Source organism: Marmota marmota, unplaced genomic scaffold (genome assembly GCF_001458135.2).
Source record: "Marmota marmota marmota unplaced genomic scaffold, marMar, whole genome shotgun sequence".
Classification (NCBI taxonomy): Eukaryota; Metazoa; Chordata; class Mammalia; order Rodentia; family Sciuridae; genus Marmota; species Marmota marmota.
In genome coordinates, this window is record NW_026000005.1 from 40,896,407 (window position 1) to 40,915,139 (window position 18,733).

At 33.6% G+C, this 18,733-nt stretch overlaps 1 protein-coding gene across 3 annotated transcripts in view; it reads right to left on the reverse strand.

Annotated features, from left to right (window-relative positions):
* Positions 1–18,733, reverse strand: part of Cul3 (cullin 3) — a 64,044-nt gene that overhangs the window by 32,284 nt on the left and 13,027 nt on the right. For all 3 annotated transcript variants that reach the window (XM_015481462.2, XM_048808612.1, XM_048808613.1), the window contains one exon: positions 14,581–14,694. In XM_015481462.2, the coding sequence (XP_015336948.1) occupies positions 14,581–14,694 (114 nt within the window). The remainder of the gene's footprint in view (positions 1–14,580; positions 14,695–18,733) is intronic.

Below are 18,733 nucleotides of genomic sequence, written 5' to 3' on the forward strand. Positions count from 1 at the left end.
GGGAGGATGCGTCAGTATAGAAAGTTACGCATGATGACAGCATATAGTTGGGGGTATGGACAAAACACAGAACACTTTAAGCCAAAGACTAAGGGAAATACAGATACTATAGTATCAGAGCCAAACCATTTTGTCTTCGAACTTGATATTATCATTATAACTAAATGACATATAATAAGAAAAACTGTTAAATCTGAAATGTGATCAAAGATATCAGAGCTAATAAAAGAAGGGAAAAAAATCCAGAAACTTAAGTGTGATCACATAAAATAAACATATATTTACATTAAATGTTTCATATGACTAATTACCATCAAGTCAAATAAAGGCTAAAATACGTATTAACTCAAATTTTTGTGTGAGCATGTTAAACAAAAATGTATGCACACATGTGCAGTAAATTTGTGATCTAAGTATACCTCTAATAATATACATTAAAATATTTGCTGACTGAGCATACTAAATCTGTTTATTAGTTATCTGCACTATCAAAAGGAATTCAGCCTGGAGGTATACAATAGCATTTTCAGATTTTAACACAAACCTTCCTTTGTTTTTAAAAAAAAAAACAAAAAAACAAAAAAAAAACCTTCCTTTGTTTAAAAAAAAAAAGTGGTTCATTTTATGTAATACCATATTAATTTAGCTCTAATCAATTAGAGTACCATGAGGTTTTTACTTTTGTTTTTCTGTTAATATTTAATTTTTTTTAAATCACTTTTTTAAAGTCCCAGCTCTACTTAACTTCTAACTAGCTAAGAGAATACTGTCTTAAAGTGTTGACAAGATTAAGAAATCATCTAAAAAGAAAAAATATGAAAGACTGAACTCTGAAATATTCTAATCTCAGGCTTAGACCAAAATGTAGTTTTGTGTGAGTTCAACATTAGTCCCTTATGTACTGCAGAGAGCTCAGCAGAGATACAAAGTTAGAGGTTGCTTCTATTTGCATTTTTAATGCCAAAATACAGATATTTAAAATATAAAATGTTCTGAAAAGCATTTCTGAAAGATTTACATAAAGTGATATGAGTTTTACCACCACAGAGATAAATTACATTTTAAGTCTCTATTTATAGTTCTCTCTTATTCAATCAAGCCTATAGAGGGCAAGAACCTTCACAGATAGGTGGATCCTTCACAGATAGGTAACAAGCTATGAACCAAAGATAAAGGGACCATATTATGTCCACCTTTTCCTAGAGCTGGGCAGAAATCAGAATGCTCATCTACTATCATTCATACAATTATTTTGATACACCAACTCTTAAGCACATCACATGCAACATAATATTTTACAATGTTCTTCTAGTCTTGAAAGAATAGCTCTTAAGACCAGAATAGCTCTTAAGACCAATTTCCCTGCCAAAAACAACTATAAAGTCTAGATTAAAAAACAAAAAACAAAACAAAAAACTACCTATATAAAAACAATAAGGACAGGCAGGTCTCTAAGAGTTGAGGTGGAAAGAGATACAGTCTTTCTTACAAATCAGATTAATAATTCCTCACAGTAAGAGAATTTTAACCATGTTTTCATTCATTTTTTCCCCACAAAAGGACAAGAAAAGAGGTATACAGATTAAAAAGTCTTTACAAATATAAATATCTGTCCTCCTAATGAGCTAGAAATAATCCTGAAAAGTTAAAGTCACATCAAAAACAAACAAGCAACTTTATAGCAAGCCTGCTAAAACATGTTTGAACCTGCCTTCTCAAGCTTAATCACAAGGCAATCTTTTCTATCCACAAGTAATGAAATATTTTCAAACAGGGTTTGCTTTCAAGTCACAAAATAAATATAGGTGAAGGAAGGATTAACACAAGCCAGAAACAGAGAAGCCAGAAAAGTACCAAAAAGTTTCTACTACAGAATCACACTGGAGTGGGAGTCAAATAAATGAAAGTTTAAAGAACTGTCCCAATTCCACAATGCTAGTGCCTGACTACATTTTTTTAAAGAACACCAGTAAGATATGAAACAGTAAACTGTTCAGACAGATTAAAATTTCTGGGTTTTACAATATAACTGATAAATTTAAAGGAGAAAAGCACAGAATACAATATGAAGATTTCAATTGACTTAAGCTCAGAGTCATAGTTTTACCACTATAAAACAGGCTCAAAATCTCTCAGAGCTATTAAGGTGCTTTTTAACAAACAAACAAAAAATCAGTTGTAAAAAAATTGTATTTAAAAAATAATTTCCAGCACCAAGCATGGTGGTACATTCCCCTAATCCCAGCTACTCAGGAGGCTGAAGCAGGAGGAGCACAAGTTGGAGGCCAGCCTCAGCAACTGAGCAAGACCCAGTTTCAAAATAAAATTATAACAAGGCTGGGTATGTTAGTTTAGTGCTTGCCTAGCATGTTCGAGACTCTGGGTTAAAATTCCAGTACTGAAAAAGGGGCAGGGGGATTCTATTTAAGAACCATTTACCAAGATACAAGACAAATCAAATCCCTAGACATGTTTCTCCAAAGCTGTACAAATTGTACCAAATCTTAAGATAAAAACACTGTTCTCTATTCCAAAATTTCATAATTTAAGACTGGGTGGAAAAAAAGAAACACTAGAAAATAGTCTCTATTAGAACCATAGGAGTAACTGCCCTTGAAAACTTGGAGCAGTCAACTTAGAAGACTATCTTTTAGAATACAAGACATATATATTAAAAAGCAAAATAATTCAATGATTAAGATCACTAATTCAAGACCTACCCAGCCTCCTCTATTTCAATCCTGTCTTTGCCATTTAATAGGTTTGATTTTCATAGTTGTTTCTCAGTTTCCTCATCTGTAAAATAACATCCACCTCAAAATGTTATTTCATATATTTCACTTATAGTCAAGGGAGACCTTTTGGCTAGTACACGCCTGTAATCCCAGCTACTTGGGAGGTTGAGGCAGAAGGATCACAAGTTGGAGGTCAGCCAGCAACTCAGGGAGACCCTATCTCAAAATAAAAATTAAAAACAAGCTGGAGATGTAGATCTCAGTAGCAGTGCATTGCATGGTATAGCACATGTGCAACTATTCAAGAGCCTGGCAATTCCCAGTAACACAAAAAAGAAAAGGGGGAGGCATGTTTATAAGTCTAAATGCTGTGGATAAAACAGTATGGACAGTTCCTCAAAACATTCAAGATAGAATTACCAGGACTGGGGTTGTGGTTCAGTGGTAGAGCACTCACCTAGAACATGCGAGGTCCTGGGGTCAATTCTCAGCACCACATAAAAATAAATAAATAACATAAAGGTATTGACAACTATAACTTAAAAAAAAAAAGATAGAATTACCTCATGATCTACCAATTCTACTTCAGAGTATATGCTGAAAAGAACTGAAAGCAGGGACTTGGAGAGCTATTTGTATACCCTAATTCACAGTACCATTATTCAGAACAGCCAAAAGATGGAAACACTCCAGGTGTCAACTGATGAATAAACAAATTCACTAATTGTGGTATACACATACAATGGAATATTATTCAGCCTTAAAAAGGAGAAAAATTTTGACATACTCCATAACATGAATAAGCCTATGTATGCTAAGTGAAATGAGCAAGTCTCAAAAAGAAGAGTACTCTATGATTTCACTTATGAAGTACTTACAGAGGTCGAACTCATAGACACAAGGTAGAATGGTGGCGGGCAGGGGGAAATGAGAAGTCATTGTTAAATGGGTACAGAATTTCTGTTTTCTAAGATAAAAGGTTCTAGAGATGAAAGTGGTGATAGCTGTACAACAATGTCAATGTGTTTAATAGCATTGAATTAAACAATTAAATAAAAATGATTAAGATAGTTTTGCTATGTATATTTCACCACAATTTAAAAGACAACAACAAGGCCCAAAAGCCAACTGTTTAAAGGCATCAAAAAGTAACAAAATCAACCTGGACTAGTGGGGCCAAAATTTTGAAGAAAATGTTAATACAGTATATTGAGAATAGTCCCACACTTGCCTTTGCTTATTGCCCTGAGTCAGCTGCTGTCTTTATTTGGAAGAATGAAAATAAGGCCAAGCACAAAGTCTCAGAAGGGGCTGGATATGAAGCTGGCTGGGACTTATACAAGAAAAACCAGAAATTCTACAAACAACTTTCCACTGTGAATGTTTACTAAAACATCAAAAACCAAATAAAACAAAACCCTCCCCAGCCCCCAAGATTATCATGAGGCTTATAAACTGACAAGAGATTACTGGCAGACTTACAGGAAAGAGAGAAGTAAAAATTCAAGGCACAGTACTGCAGAAAGCCACCTGGTTAACACCTTAGGCTTTCAGCTGGGGCTAGGCACCTTGCCTAAAGGTATGCTCTAGAAATAAATGTAAAGTGAAAACAGACCAACAATAAATTACAAAGCCTAAAAACAGTTTCATCTAGATCACAAAGCTCTTCCCATACTTTACATGTCTGCTAGAACAAAATTAAAATTTTATTTGGAGGAAATATTATCCAGTGCCTCCACTTTTTCACAGGTAACACTGGCACTCAACCCAAAATTCCTAGGCTTGCCTCCCTCCCCTTTAAGCAAAACAAAAACCAACTCAGGATTAAATACCTAAAAAACTTAAGAGGGGAGGGGCAAGTGGAATCCCAGAAAGTTGAAATGTTCTAAGATCCTTATGCTATCCAGACCTTGGTATTAAAAAAAAGGGAAGGGGGGTTGTTAAAAACTGATAATGTACAAGGAAGTTCATTTTAATTTCTAAGCTCTATAAAGTAACCACTAAAATAATAATATATAAATGGTTAGCCAATGAGAGGGGGATGGGAAAACAAAGGCAAAAGAAGTGGAAAAGGCAATAAAGAACGGAAAAATAGGATACTCAATTTAAACCCAAATGTATCAATAATTACATTAAATATAAACAAAATAAATGATTCAATTTTAAAAAAAAACAAAGATTGTCAGATGGGGTTTAAAAGCATATTACTGGGCTAGGGATGTGGCTCAAGGGGTAGTGCGCTTGCCTGGCATGTGGGGGGCTCTGGGTTCCATCCTCAGCACCACATAAAAATAAAATAAAGATGCTGTGTCCACCGAAAACTAAAAAAATTCTCTCTTTAAAAAAAAAGCATATTACTATGTTACACATATGACACACCTCAAATGAAATACAGAAAGTTTGAACTGAAAGGATGGGAAAAAATTTGCTATGCAAAATATCAACCAAGGAAAGCTAATATAGTAATATCAAGCAATAGACTTTATGGCAAGAAGTACTGCTAGAGATCAAGAGGGATATTCCATAAAAATAGAAGAGTCAAATTCAACAGGAAGATTAAAAAAAATACTAAGCTTATACTTTTGTATATGAGTGTGTGTGGAGTGCTGGGGATTGTGCATGTAAGGCAAGTACTCTACCAACTGAGCTATATCCCCAGCCCATATACTCATTTTAATACAACCTCAAAATACACAAATTAAAAGCAGAAACAGGTAAGTCCACATTGCAATAAGAACATTTTAATACTTCTCAATAGCTGACAGGATAAACAGACAAAAAGATTTAGTAATGATATGGATCATGTGAACAACATGCCAACCTGGTTAATATATCTGATCAAACTGACAATACTCTATCCAACAACTATAGGCTACAAAATTTAACTTCAATTAAAAACTTTTCATTAAAGATACCATTAAAAAAGAGAAAAAAGCCAGAATGAAAGACAATTTTCTTGCAATTCGTGTATTTAACAAAAAAACTTTATCTGGAATAAAGAAACTCAAAGAAATTACAAAAACAGATACATCCGATTTTTTAAAAATGGGTAAACTATGTGTGCATTTCTATGTTATACAGCAAAAGAGTTTTCCAAAACTATTAAAAGGATTTTCAAATTGGCATAGCATTAGAGGATTATCAAGTAGTATTTAAGGTTTCTGGCGAGTTTCTAAGTATTCCAACAATGGAGCTAATAACTTCTAATGACAATTATTCTAAAAAAGTCACTTCTTCAATGAGAATTACAGTATCAGGTTCAAAATCAAAAGTGAGGAAAAAACTAAGGACTTTCTATATGCTTTAAGAGCTTGAAATAGGATCATAGATAAAGTCATTATTTTCAAGTTAAATATGGGAAATCAGGTTTATCTTCCCAAAAGAATTTCTACATTATCAAATTGCCAATGAAAGAAGAATTTAGAAAATGGAATCATAGTCATTTAGAACAGTGTTTGATATACAATACATACTCAGTAAATGCTTGCTGAATAAACTTATTTACTTATGCCATTAAGGTGAATGTTAACTCTGGGTTTATCATAAATTCTATCAAACAGAGTCAATTAATTTAATTCTTCTGCACTGAGGTGGTACAACAAAGTGGTGAAGACCACAGGCTTTGAATTAAAAATTTAAGACTGGATTCAATCCCACTCTGGTTAAACAGTAACTGTATGATCTTTGGCAAGTTAGTTAATTGCTCTAACCTTAGTTGTTATTTTTCTAATCTAAATTTCTTCATCTACAAAATAGAAATTACCATGACCAACTTGAAAATCAGGTGTTTAAAACAATGCAGTGATACAGCTTTGTGATAGAGATACCTGCTGCTGCAGACTCAGAATTGTAACTTTTCAAAGAAGCACAATAATAATTTTAATTTTATCACTTTCCCACACTACTGCTTAAAGATAATAACAAAACTGATATTGTAAGGGCTAAATAAATTCATACACTAAAAGTGCTTAAAGTAGTGTCTCGCACACAATAAGGAGTTAAGTGTTACCTGCTATTATAATAGTTCTGCATAGACTCATAGTCAATCAAGGATGTATCAACCCATTTGAAGAGTTCTCAAAGAAACTGTGAAATCACATCTAGCTATTCACTTTCAATGTTAAAATGGTTTAAAGCTTTAGAGCCGCTAGACATGGTGGCACATGCCTGAATTCACAGCAACTCAAGAGGCTGAGGCAGGAGGATCACAGTTCAAAGCCAGCCTAAGCAACTTAGAAAAACCCGTCTCAAAATAAAAAAAATAAAAAGAGCTGAAGATGTGGCTCAGTGGTTAAGCGCCCTAGATTCAACCCCTAGTACCAAAAAACCAAAACAAACAAAAAGCTTTAAAGCTGAAAGGGCGCTAAAGATCTAATCAACAAATCCTTAAATACCCCCAAATCCTCTTGAAACTGAAAATCAAAGTATGGTTGGGTGATATGTAGATGTAAAAATACCTACTAGAGTCAACATATTCTGACCACTCATCAAGACATCTATGACTCTCAAAAAGATAACAACTTGAGTTCTTAACCAATGAATTTGCTTTATTGCTAAGGAAAGCAAGAATCTTAACCAGGGAGGTTAAATGACTTCAGCAAATTAATGACAAAATAGGAACTAAAGCCATGAGTCTCTTAATTCATTATTAAAGATTTTTATCACTACTCCAAATTTCCCATATATATTGGTAGCAATCCACTTTATGTACAAAAGTATCATTCCATTTATTCCATCAAGACATGTGCGCTCTATTTCTGACTATGTAAGAGGGTCTACTTCATGCTGGACAGTGTAAACACCGAACACTTGTCTCCCTAAACTTAACATTATGAACTGTTCGACTATCACTGCACACGCAAGAAACTAGTTCACAGACCACAGGGAATGTGGTGTTTATGGTTCCATTAATTTATTTCATACAGGAGCTAAAAAATATCCAGTAACAATTAACAAATGGGAAAAAGAATAAAATAACTATGCATAACAAAACCAAAATAAAACCAAAAGGAAACATTGTCCTGGTTTTATTTCACATAAAGGCAAGTAATCAAAATCGAAGTTTTTGACTTAACTATAAAAAAATGCTATGGTCTTGGATATCATCAGTCACAGAAAAATTAGAGCATTTATAAGAAAAGCCTGTGTTAAAACAGATCCTTCCTGCAAAAGGCAAGTTGGCAAAAATGCTCAACATGCTTGAAGCTTAGTAGTCCAAAAAAATTTAGTGGATACTGCTTTCTTCTAAGATGTCATTTTGAATGCAAAAAAGGTGCCAGGAAAGTCTCTATAGCTATTATCAAACTTCTCCAAAATGTGCAATCTGAATATTATGAAAAAAGGTTTTTTTTGGGGAGCTAAAAGCACCAAAATCTACAGGAGAAAATACAGACCCACAGTTTCATCATTTCCACGTTCTCATCCTATGTTTTGACCTTATTCCTCCTTGGTAGCTTCAACAACAGCCTACAGTTCAGGTCCTTGCTATGTACTATCTTTCGTAATTACAACATTCATACTAACAAGCAATCTCACTCACTCCTAAATTTTCATCCCCCATCTTATCAAGACTCCTTTCAGTCATTCATGTAGTAAGCAAACCCTGAATCTTACCCCCAGAAGATATCAAATAACTCTGGCACAGAAGATCATCTTTTTTCTTCCCACTCCTGCTACTTAGTTACATTTAAATGAATGTTCTCACCCTCAATGGATCTAATATTTCTATTTCCTGGAACCTTATGATTCACTTGCCTCCTTAAACATCATGAATTCATGATCACCATTTCGACTATGCTATCTTAGAATTCTCCCCCAACCCCAATATGGAAAAATCTATCAACTGGTTTTCCTTATTTTGAGCATTCTTCTGAGGCTGCTACATACTCCTAAAAAAAGTACAGACTACTGATTGGGTCCACTCTACAAAATATGTGCCAAACACACCTGATTATACCCTCACAACTACAGATAATCCATTTATTTACATGTAGTTGACCCTGGACAGCAGGTCTTCCAAACTCTGTTCTTTTATTAAATTCCTACTGCTGCTATAAAAATTTATCACAAATGTATTTGCTTATTACTCTCTTAAAATCCTAGAGTTCAGAAAACTGAAATCAGATCAGTAGGCTAAAGCAAGGTGCTGGCAGGGATGGTTCTTTCAGGAGAATCCAAAGGGGAAATCTACTTCCATGCCTTTTTCAGTTTCTAGTGGCCATTTGTTGTATTCCCTGGCTAGAGACCCATTGCCCATCTTCAAAGAGGTTATCTCTCCACTCATGATACTACCTTTACCTTCAACTATTGATTCCTCCTGCATCCCTCTTGTGAGGACCACTATGATTACATCAGGCCTAAGAGAATGGTTATGAATAATCTCATCTCAAGATCCTGAAATATGCCTGCAAAATTTCTTTTGATATATAAGATTATCACTCCCAGGTTCCAGAGATTAGTCATGGACATATTAGTGGTGGAGGACATTATTCAACTTACTACCTTCTGCAGTCTCCCAACAACTCACATGCTCTGTCTCTCTAAACTAACACTCTCATCTTCTTCTTTATAAGCAGGCTAAGGATCAGTAGAGAGTTCCTCCGCTTATCTCCTCTTTACTTCTTTAGCCATCCTTGGTAACTTCCAAACAGGCCAAATAAGAAGTGGCCCTCCTTTCCTATGTTACTCTCTTCCCTGTGAATTTATCCCCTCTAAATTTTCTTTAAGGATGACGGGCAGTACCACTCCTACTTTTGTTGTTTGTAAAAACACTGGAAATATAAAGTCAAGTAAAAGCACACAAAAAAAAAACCTTTGAAATTCACAAGAAAATTTTATGTAGAAAATGTCTCTATTATATTAAGTCTTTTATTAACCCTATATGCCAAGATAAAAAATCATATTTCTTCTCCTTTGGCATTAATTCTAGTTGCTCAAGTTGGCCTACAGAGTACTATCCATAAACTTAATTTTCCTTTAATATTGTATTCATTTTCACAATTTAAGGGCAAAATAAATAAATACAAATTATATCAATAACTAATGTTATTATGACCCTGTCTCTACAAAATACTCAAAAATCTTTTCCTAATCATTAGTATTTTGAAAAATTAAAACTGACAATGAAACTTTTAATAACTAAACCCAAACTATCTTAAAAGCTGAACATGTAATCATTTCTTTAAGAAATCAATGATTTTTTTCCTTTAAATTAAGTAAAGCAGAAATTACAAACTTAACGCCTTCAGGGTCTAAACAAGTGGTTCAAGTCTCAAACATTAGGAAGGGTAGAGTGGCAGAAACTAGGTCACATGTTCCATCCAGAGACGTGTATATTTTTCTTTCTGAAAATAATGAGCTTGCCAAATAACAAAGTCACATGGGATAAATTCTGACCCATGCCTGCTTCCATTTAATTCCCAGAGTTAATATATCCATTGGTATATGATACATACACTGAGGTTCATGTATGACATTTTAGATACACCTCCTTGGTAAGAGTAAAAAAGTCAGCTGAGTGGGTAACAGGGAGATAGATAGTAAAACTTCACCTTCTTCTCCTCTCAGCTTGAGATCTAAAATTCCAAAAGGCAGAGCAGGGGATTCACAGAAGAAAATGATATGGGTTCTACGTGGGTATAACTTGAAATACTTGGCTAGGAAACATGACCTGAGATGTTTAGTATGAGGTAAAAATCTTCAAAGAAAATAATGCAAACACCAACAGAAAAATATTTTTTGATTTTTGGGAAACGAAAAGTCATGTTACTTATCTTGACTGAGGTACTGGTTACAGAAGAGCACACATTTTTCAAAAATCATTTTGTACACCTTAGTTAATTCCAATGTATATAAATTTTTCCTTTGGTTGAAACATTGACTTTTGGATATATCATAATTAAGATCAAAACAATATACATTAAAAAGGCAAAATAAGAGAACTGAGGATATGAAATGTTTTAAATTTTATCTTATGGAGTGTGAAGATATCATTTTTTTTCTTTCTGAATCTAAAATAGCATGTTTACACAACCATTCTGAAAAAGTATGGTTTACTAAAAAAACACACACACACACACACACAATATATAACACCTGTATCAATTCACACAAGATAGTTCCTACAAGGAGCTGTGCTACAATTATGGTTCAAAAGTAACATGTGAAGATTATCAATTTTTTCTTTCTGAATCTAAAATAGTTAAGTTTAAACAAGCATTCTGAAAAAGTATGGTCTATTAAAAAAGAACACACAATAAATATATAACACCTGTATCAATTCACACAAGATAGTTCCTACAAGGAGCTGTGCTACAATTATGGTCCAAAAATAACAGAAAATGTCAGAAATAAACAATTCATAAGTTTAAAATTATATACTGTTCTAAGTAGCAAGATGAAGTCTTGTACAGTCCCCCACTCTGACATGCCTGATGTGAATCAACCCTTTGTCCAGCATTTCAATGCTGTGTTAATCCCACCCAATCCCGTCATTAGTAGTTGTCTCGGTTATGAGATCAAGAGATCACATTACTACAGTGCTTGTGTTCAAGTAATCCTTATTTTACTTAATGGCCCCAAACTGCAAGAGTAGTGATAAAGGGGAAGAGGGAACAACTTTAACAATTGTTACAAATGCTGAAAAGGAATAGTACCAGGCACAATGAAAGCTAGTGCAGTCAGTGAGGAGTCTGTGGTCAGTGAAAGCTGACAAGAAATTTAAGATTTATAGGACAAAAGCGAGCAAGTGAGATGAAGAAAGGAAAACATTTTAGGAACATTTTAAAACAAATGACATGTGTGAGGATTCCAAGATGAGAAATAAGATTTAAGCAGGGCAAACAAGGATTTAAGCAGGGTAGTTACGTGATCACATTTGTGCTTTAAAATAATAACTGGGGTGCTGGGGTTGTGGCTCAGTGGTAGAGTGCTTGCCTGGCATGTGTGAGGCACTGAGTTCTATCCTTGGCATCACATAAAATAAACAAATAAATAAATAAGTGTGCCATGTCCATCTGCCAAGAAAAAAAATCTTAATAAAAATAACTGAGATAAATATGGAAAACTATAGAGTCTAATGAATGTTAAGACTATTTATACTGAAAACTCCAACAAGACAGAAATGAAGGTAAATTGGTCTTAGCTAATAGACTTATGAAACCAAGGAAAAATTGTAGATCCTAGCAAGAGATGATATAGATATAGAGGCTGAAGTAACTGATAAGAAAATAATTCCTGGGTTCAGTAATGAACAATTGAAATGATAGTAATTATGATTTGGACATGCCAAGTCCAAAGTAACCTAGAAAACAATGAAGGGAATTATCAACTAGATAGATGAATTTATGAATCTGAATCTCAGAAAGTGAGACTATAAAAATAATTTGGGAATCATCTGCAGAGGCACAAGGATCTACGGTAGCGAATGAGGTGAAGACTGTGCACTGTAAGAAGAAAATCTAGGATTAAGTCTGAAGAATCCAGCTGTTTAGAGGCTGGGGCTGAGGCTCAGTGGTAACGTGCTCACCTAGCATGTGTGAGGGCCTGGATTCGATCCTTAGCACCACATATAAAAAAGTAAAGGTATCGTGTCCACTTACAACTAAAAAAAAAAAAAAAAGAATCCAGCTGCTTAAGGAATGGATGAAGAAGAAGAAGCAGAGAAAGACCAGGAGAAGAGGCTAAGAAGAAATAGGCAGAAGGTAAGAAGCATTCCGAGTGTTTTGTCACAATAATCAAGAATCCCACATGGAGAAGAAAAATATGGTCAACTTTGTCAAATGCTATTGGGGGAAAAAAATCAAGAATGAAGATTAGCAGTGATATTTGCATTCAGAGATGTACAGATTTCATGGTGATCCTAGTAAGGGCAAAACTGAATAGAATATTTGAGGTAGATGCTTAACTGGAAGATATACAAAGTGAATGAAAGACGAAAAAAGAAAGATAGCCAAGTGTCAACATTTGTCATGAAACATTAAGCTGTGAATGATAGATGAATGTCCTTGGGAGATGGCAGTTCATCTGAAAATTAAGCGGAATTTTATTCTGAGGGTATGAATGGCTTAATTATGTCCAATGCTGACGAATAAGATCCAATAAAAAAGGCAGAATCCCCCAATACTTAAAAGATTCCAAATGACACAAAAACAGGTAAACAACTGACCTTTGACAGGAAAGGAGAAAACATCCTGTACTAACACAGGAAGAAAAAGAGAAACACAAGAGGGGAGAAAATACATGTAAAGTTGTAGATTTAGTATCATGAAATAAACAAAGAACTCTGTTTTCTCTTAGAGGCCGAAGGCAAGATCATTGAGGGGAGCTAGAGGTTTGCAGAAAAATAATTGGTATAGCAAGGTAAGCAGAGAAAATGTGAAACTGCTGGGCAGTGTGGAGGGTTCACTGCAGGTCTGTACAATGGACCAACAGTAGCACTGGCCTATATTCCAGAAGAAACATAGGCAAGTCACTAGGTTTATCCAGTGCTATGGAATTACCACAATGGTTTGATTAAAAATGATGGAACAAAAAATATTGCCATTAGTTAATTTGTATTGAGCTTGTTACCATAGGCCAATCCTTTTAAGTGCTTTACACGAATGGCTTATTTAAGACCCATCATTACCCTATCCCCAATTGGCACAATTTTTTTTTTTTCATTTTATAAATGAGAAAGCTAATGAATTGTTTAACCATGGTCAAAAAGAGGTAGAACCAGGACTTAAGGTTTTGAGGTTTCACTGCACAAAAAGGAACTGAAAAGAGATTTTCAAAACCATGAATATATATAATAAAAATCTTAAAATTCTTCATCAATATCAATAGAGCAATAGACCATGAAATCACAAATAGTTTTTTTATCTTAGTGTTTGATGGTTGGTATGGAATTTAAAGACTTACCAAATCAAAAATTTCAAGATGAAAACAGCAGCAAGTCAACTTATTTATTTCACATTTATATGCCAGTCAGTATGTTTTCACATGCTATCTCATTTATCCTCGAAATGATAACAAAGTGAAACCATAACTTGACAAGCAAAGAAATCCTCAGAAAAGATAAGTAATTTGTTATACCTTTTATTACATTCCTGAAAAATACAGTGGCCTCTCACTGACCCCTTGCCACTAAGCCCTTACTAAACCACTGGTAAATGGCTTGAGTGAATTCACTCAGCAGACCAAAAAATGTCACAGCTACTGATTCTCATTAGAAATTCTTTCCAAAACATTGCTTTATTTTATTAAGTAAAAGAAACTAGAGCAAGCACTTATTTCTACACTGCAACTAAAAATCAAAATTAAAAAAGAAACTGAAAATAAAAAGAGAGTAAAACCTTAGAAGAACGTCATTGTGTTCAAATTCCAAATATAAACACTGAATAATCAGAAAAGTTATTGGACTTATTAATTCTGCAGTAATATAATAATTAAACTAAAAGAATCTAGATTTATTCTGAAAAATATTTACATTAATATGACATTTGTGTCACTGAAGACATATACTTGAGTTTTAAAAACTTATAGAAGAATATTCATCATTTAACCTTTCTTAAGAGATGTTATATTTTTTGTTTTGTTTTTCACAAGTGCTAAATATTATGAAAAAAAGTTTAAGTCATTCTCCTTCAGTTTTCCATTTTAACAATTCAGTAACTATGTGAAAATTTAAGATTTTTCACTCACATAGGCTAAGGTTGGTCCTTACAAAAGAAATACTAATTAAGAAACAAACAACAACAACAAAAAACACCTTCTACACTGAGATGCACCATTCAAACTAAAATTTAACAAAATCACTGTTCTGAAATGTTTTCTTAAAGAATAACAAAAAAGCTGTCCTTACCATATACATTAGTATGTCTCTAATCATCACCATAGCTGTTTGATGATCATTCCAAGCTTGATTTAGTGTTTGAAGAAAGTTGTTATTCAATGAATTTAGTACATCTTCTCGCACCTATTAACAGAATAGTTCATCAGTTTGTTTATGTACACACATACAGATTCTCATAAACATGCACATATATTTGTTAATAATGGAATATAATTCTTAATTTTAAACCAAAGAAATATGTTATAGGCCAGTAGAAATATTTTATACTATCACCTATACAGAGATGATTATCAAGTGTGTATGTAGACTCCCACTTTCTCTCTTGACTTCCAGAATCATAAAGCAACCTCTGGGAATTTCTCAATTCACAAAGGCTTACATGGTCAGAATAAAATCCTAAATTCTTATCATGAACTACAATACAAGGCCCTAGAGCTGGTTCCAACTAAATTTCCTACTATACTTTCTCGTCCCCCACCTCTGAATAATAGCTAAGCGTACTGATTTTGGAATCAAACCATCTGACTTCTAATTTTAGCTCTGACAAGTTGTGTAATTTTGGATAAATTATTTAATCCCTGGACCTTGGTTTCCTTATATGTGAAATAGTATCCTTTTTGTAGGTTTGTTATATGGATTTAATTGATGCTAGTAATGTATTCAGCACAGTTCTAGCATTCAGTAAACAATCAATAAACATAAACTACAAATAGCAACTGTGTGGTTTGACATTTTTTTCTGCCTCAATTTGCATGGCTATCTCTCAGGATGGTCTCATCCCTGGATGCTCTTTTTCAAATAACCCCTATATACTTCTTTATCCTACACTTCATTTCTCTTCACAGTACACATCATTAACTACTATACTATGTAATGCTGATTCCTGATTATTTTTAAGCCATTGATAACATTCATCCACTAAAATTTGCTTTAGGAGAATAATACCTAGTTGTATCATATTTTCAAAGCACCATAACAATTCAAAGACAACGGTTATGTTATAGTGAAAAAAACAAATCATCTAAAAATTTTAAGCAACTGCCAACCTGACTAGAAAAGCATGATTTGTAAAATAAACTGGTGACATAGACTATCAAAAATCAAAAACTTTTGGTCTACAGACACTGTCAACACAGAAAAAGTAAAGCTACAGATGGGATAAACTGGACTTCAGCAAAACTACAATCTTTTGTTCAACAGACAATGTGTATACTTAAAAAGAGAAGCTACAGACTGGGTGAAAAATCAACTCACTTGTATTCAGAGTTTTTTTTTTTTTTTAAGTCTTAAAACTCAGTAAAAAAAAGGAAACAATTAAAAATGGGTAAAGATTTGAACAGACACTTCACCAAAGAGGATATAGAAAAAGGCAATTTTGTACATGAACAGATGGTTCAAAAACATTAGCCATCAGGAAAATGCAAATTAAAAACATGATGAGACACTACTATACACCCATTAGAAAGGCTACAATAAAGTAAGCTAAACAACATGAAGTGTTGGCAATGATTTGATGCAAAAAAAAAAAAAAAAAAACCATCCTGTGTTGCTGATGTAAGCACAAATTGGTACAGTCTTATGAGAAAAGTTTGACAGTTCTTATGATATTAAATATATACACTTAACCTATGACCCAACATTCTACTTCTATGTATTTACTCTGTAGAAACAACTTATATTCACACAAAAACATGTAAACAAATATTTATATCAGATCTATCCACAATCACAAAAAGCTACATATATAAAAAATGATAAGAAAACTGTGGTACGTTCATACAACAGAATGTCATTCAGCCATAAAAAGAAACAAACTAGTGATACAACTTAATCTCAAGGTAATTACGCTGAATGAAAGAAGCCAGTCTCTAACGGTTTAAAAACTATGATTCTACTTATATGATGTTCTGGAAAACACAAAACTTTTATGACAAAGAATAGAGCAGAAGCTGCCAGGAACAATGGAAAGATATCACAGGGAAGTGAGATGAAGGAAATGATCCATATTCAGTGTCATTGTAGTTACATGAATCAATACACAAGCTAAAACTCAAAAGAACTATTCATGAAAATAAAGGATTAATTTTTTTAAAACTTTCAGTAATTATGATTCTCAAGTTGGGCCCTGCTTTGTTATTATCATAATCATTAAACTACAATGCCACATGATTTGTTCATAAAAGAAACTTGAATGTCAATGACAGAATTAAGTAATTTAAGAGTATCAACTCTATGAACTACTCTGCAACAGTTCAAATTTGCATACTACATTCTTCACTTCTGTGAATATAGCTTTTCTTGCATTTTCAAAATTAGGTGCTTAGCAAACATTAAAGTGAAATTATTAAATCAAAAGAAAATTTTTATTTTTTATGGCATAATAAAATCTTGTCCACTGATACATTAAAGCCCAAGCTATAAGACCCACATCCTCAAAACAAACTACTGGTAAAGGGAAGAGAATGAGGGTTAGCAAGAAGGATGAAAGTAGAGGGAGGACAGCAGGCATGAGCATGACCTGGAACTATAGGTTCCCACTTGAGTTTTCACATCCAAGTGTATCCATAGACTGAAGCTGACCCTGCACCTGCAGCCTTAGGATAGTTGCAAAGCTGAAGGACATAATAACATGCACCATACATCCTACCTTCCAAAACAACTTTAACCATTAATAGAAACATTTTAACACTTTAAGTTTCAGTGCCTAGAGCAAAATCTCAGTGAATTCTAATAAAATGTTGAGGTAAGATGAAAACTAATTACCTAAAATGAATTATAAAGACTTTTATTCTAAAGTTTACTAAAACTAGAAGAGTCATAAAACCAATGATGATGTGGAATACTGAAAACTGAGGAATTTCTCCTTAAAAAGACTCAAAACTGAAGACAATAGTTAGTGAAAATATAGATCCATCATCAGGCACTAAAATACAGTACTTCATACTTATCATAATGTTGCACTGAAAAATATAAACCATGTATTAAAAACATAAAATGGGGCATTAATAACATAAAACACGTGCTCATTATACAAAGAACATCATTAGAAAGTACAACAGGGGTTGGGAGATACTTAGTGGTAGAATGCTTGGTTAGCATACCCAAGGCCCTGTGTTTCATCCCCAGCATTAAAAAAAAAAAAAAAAAAAAAAAAGTCATAAAGAAAAAAAGTATAAAGAGTTACCATAATTCCAAGAGATGTGTCCTTCTAGAAACATACAATGTTTTAACATTCACCTAAAAGCTAGAATAATCAATATCAGTATCTGCAGAAAACTGCAACCAGGGCAATTACTAACCAAGACAAAGTCACTTAAACCTATCTATCTGTAGTAATTTTTACCTGTAATATGATTGTGTTTGATTAGATCAATGATGTTCATTTCACATCACGTTCCACTGAGATGCCTCTTTTAACAGACCACAGGGAAGGCTGTTTCTCCTGATTAAATGACTTATATTGGTTTTGTAATAGGAAATTTAAAAGGGGGGTTTCTGCCGTTTTAAAATAACTGAGAGACACTGGATGCCTGTTAAGTACCTTTCTGGACCTGTCTTCTAAAACATGTTGCCTGTTTCACATATGAAGTCAATTTAAAACACAAATATGCCATCTTTTTAAGAAGAAAAATTTAGTTACAGACTGACTTGATACCTTTATATTTTACTTATTTTTATGTGGTGCTAAGGATCAAACCCAGTGCCTCACATGTGCTAGGCAAGTACTCCACCATTGGGCTATAACCCCAGCCCCAAATATGCAACATTTACCATGATCTTTCAAAAGAGTATTTGTTTCTACTTACATTTACATTTGAGTCCTGTGTTAATTATGTGGTACATAATTTTGTCACCTTCACAAGTTCTGCTAGCTATGCAAATCTTATTTTTTCAAGGAATGCTATTAAATAATTCTAAAAGATCTCAAAAAGTTATTCACTTTATCACTCCAGGGTGGTATGACACCAACCTAACAATTAAAATGACTTACTATAGAAGTGAATCTTAATGGGAGTCAAGTCATGGAGTATAGAGGCCATCTCTTCCAATCTGACACAGTTTGAAAACAGGTCCACAGCCCTTCCCCTCTCTCTAAGAATTCTTGATTTAAAAAGTTGAAAATAGTGTTGTAATGTTTTGCTACTTATAGAAGATAGCATAT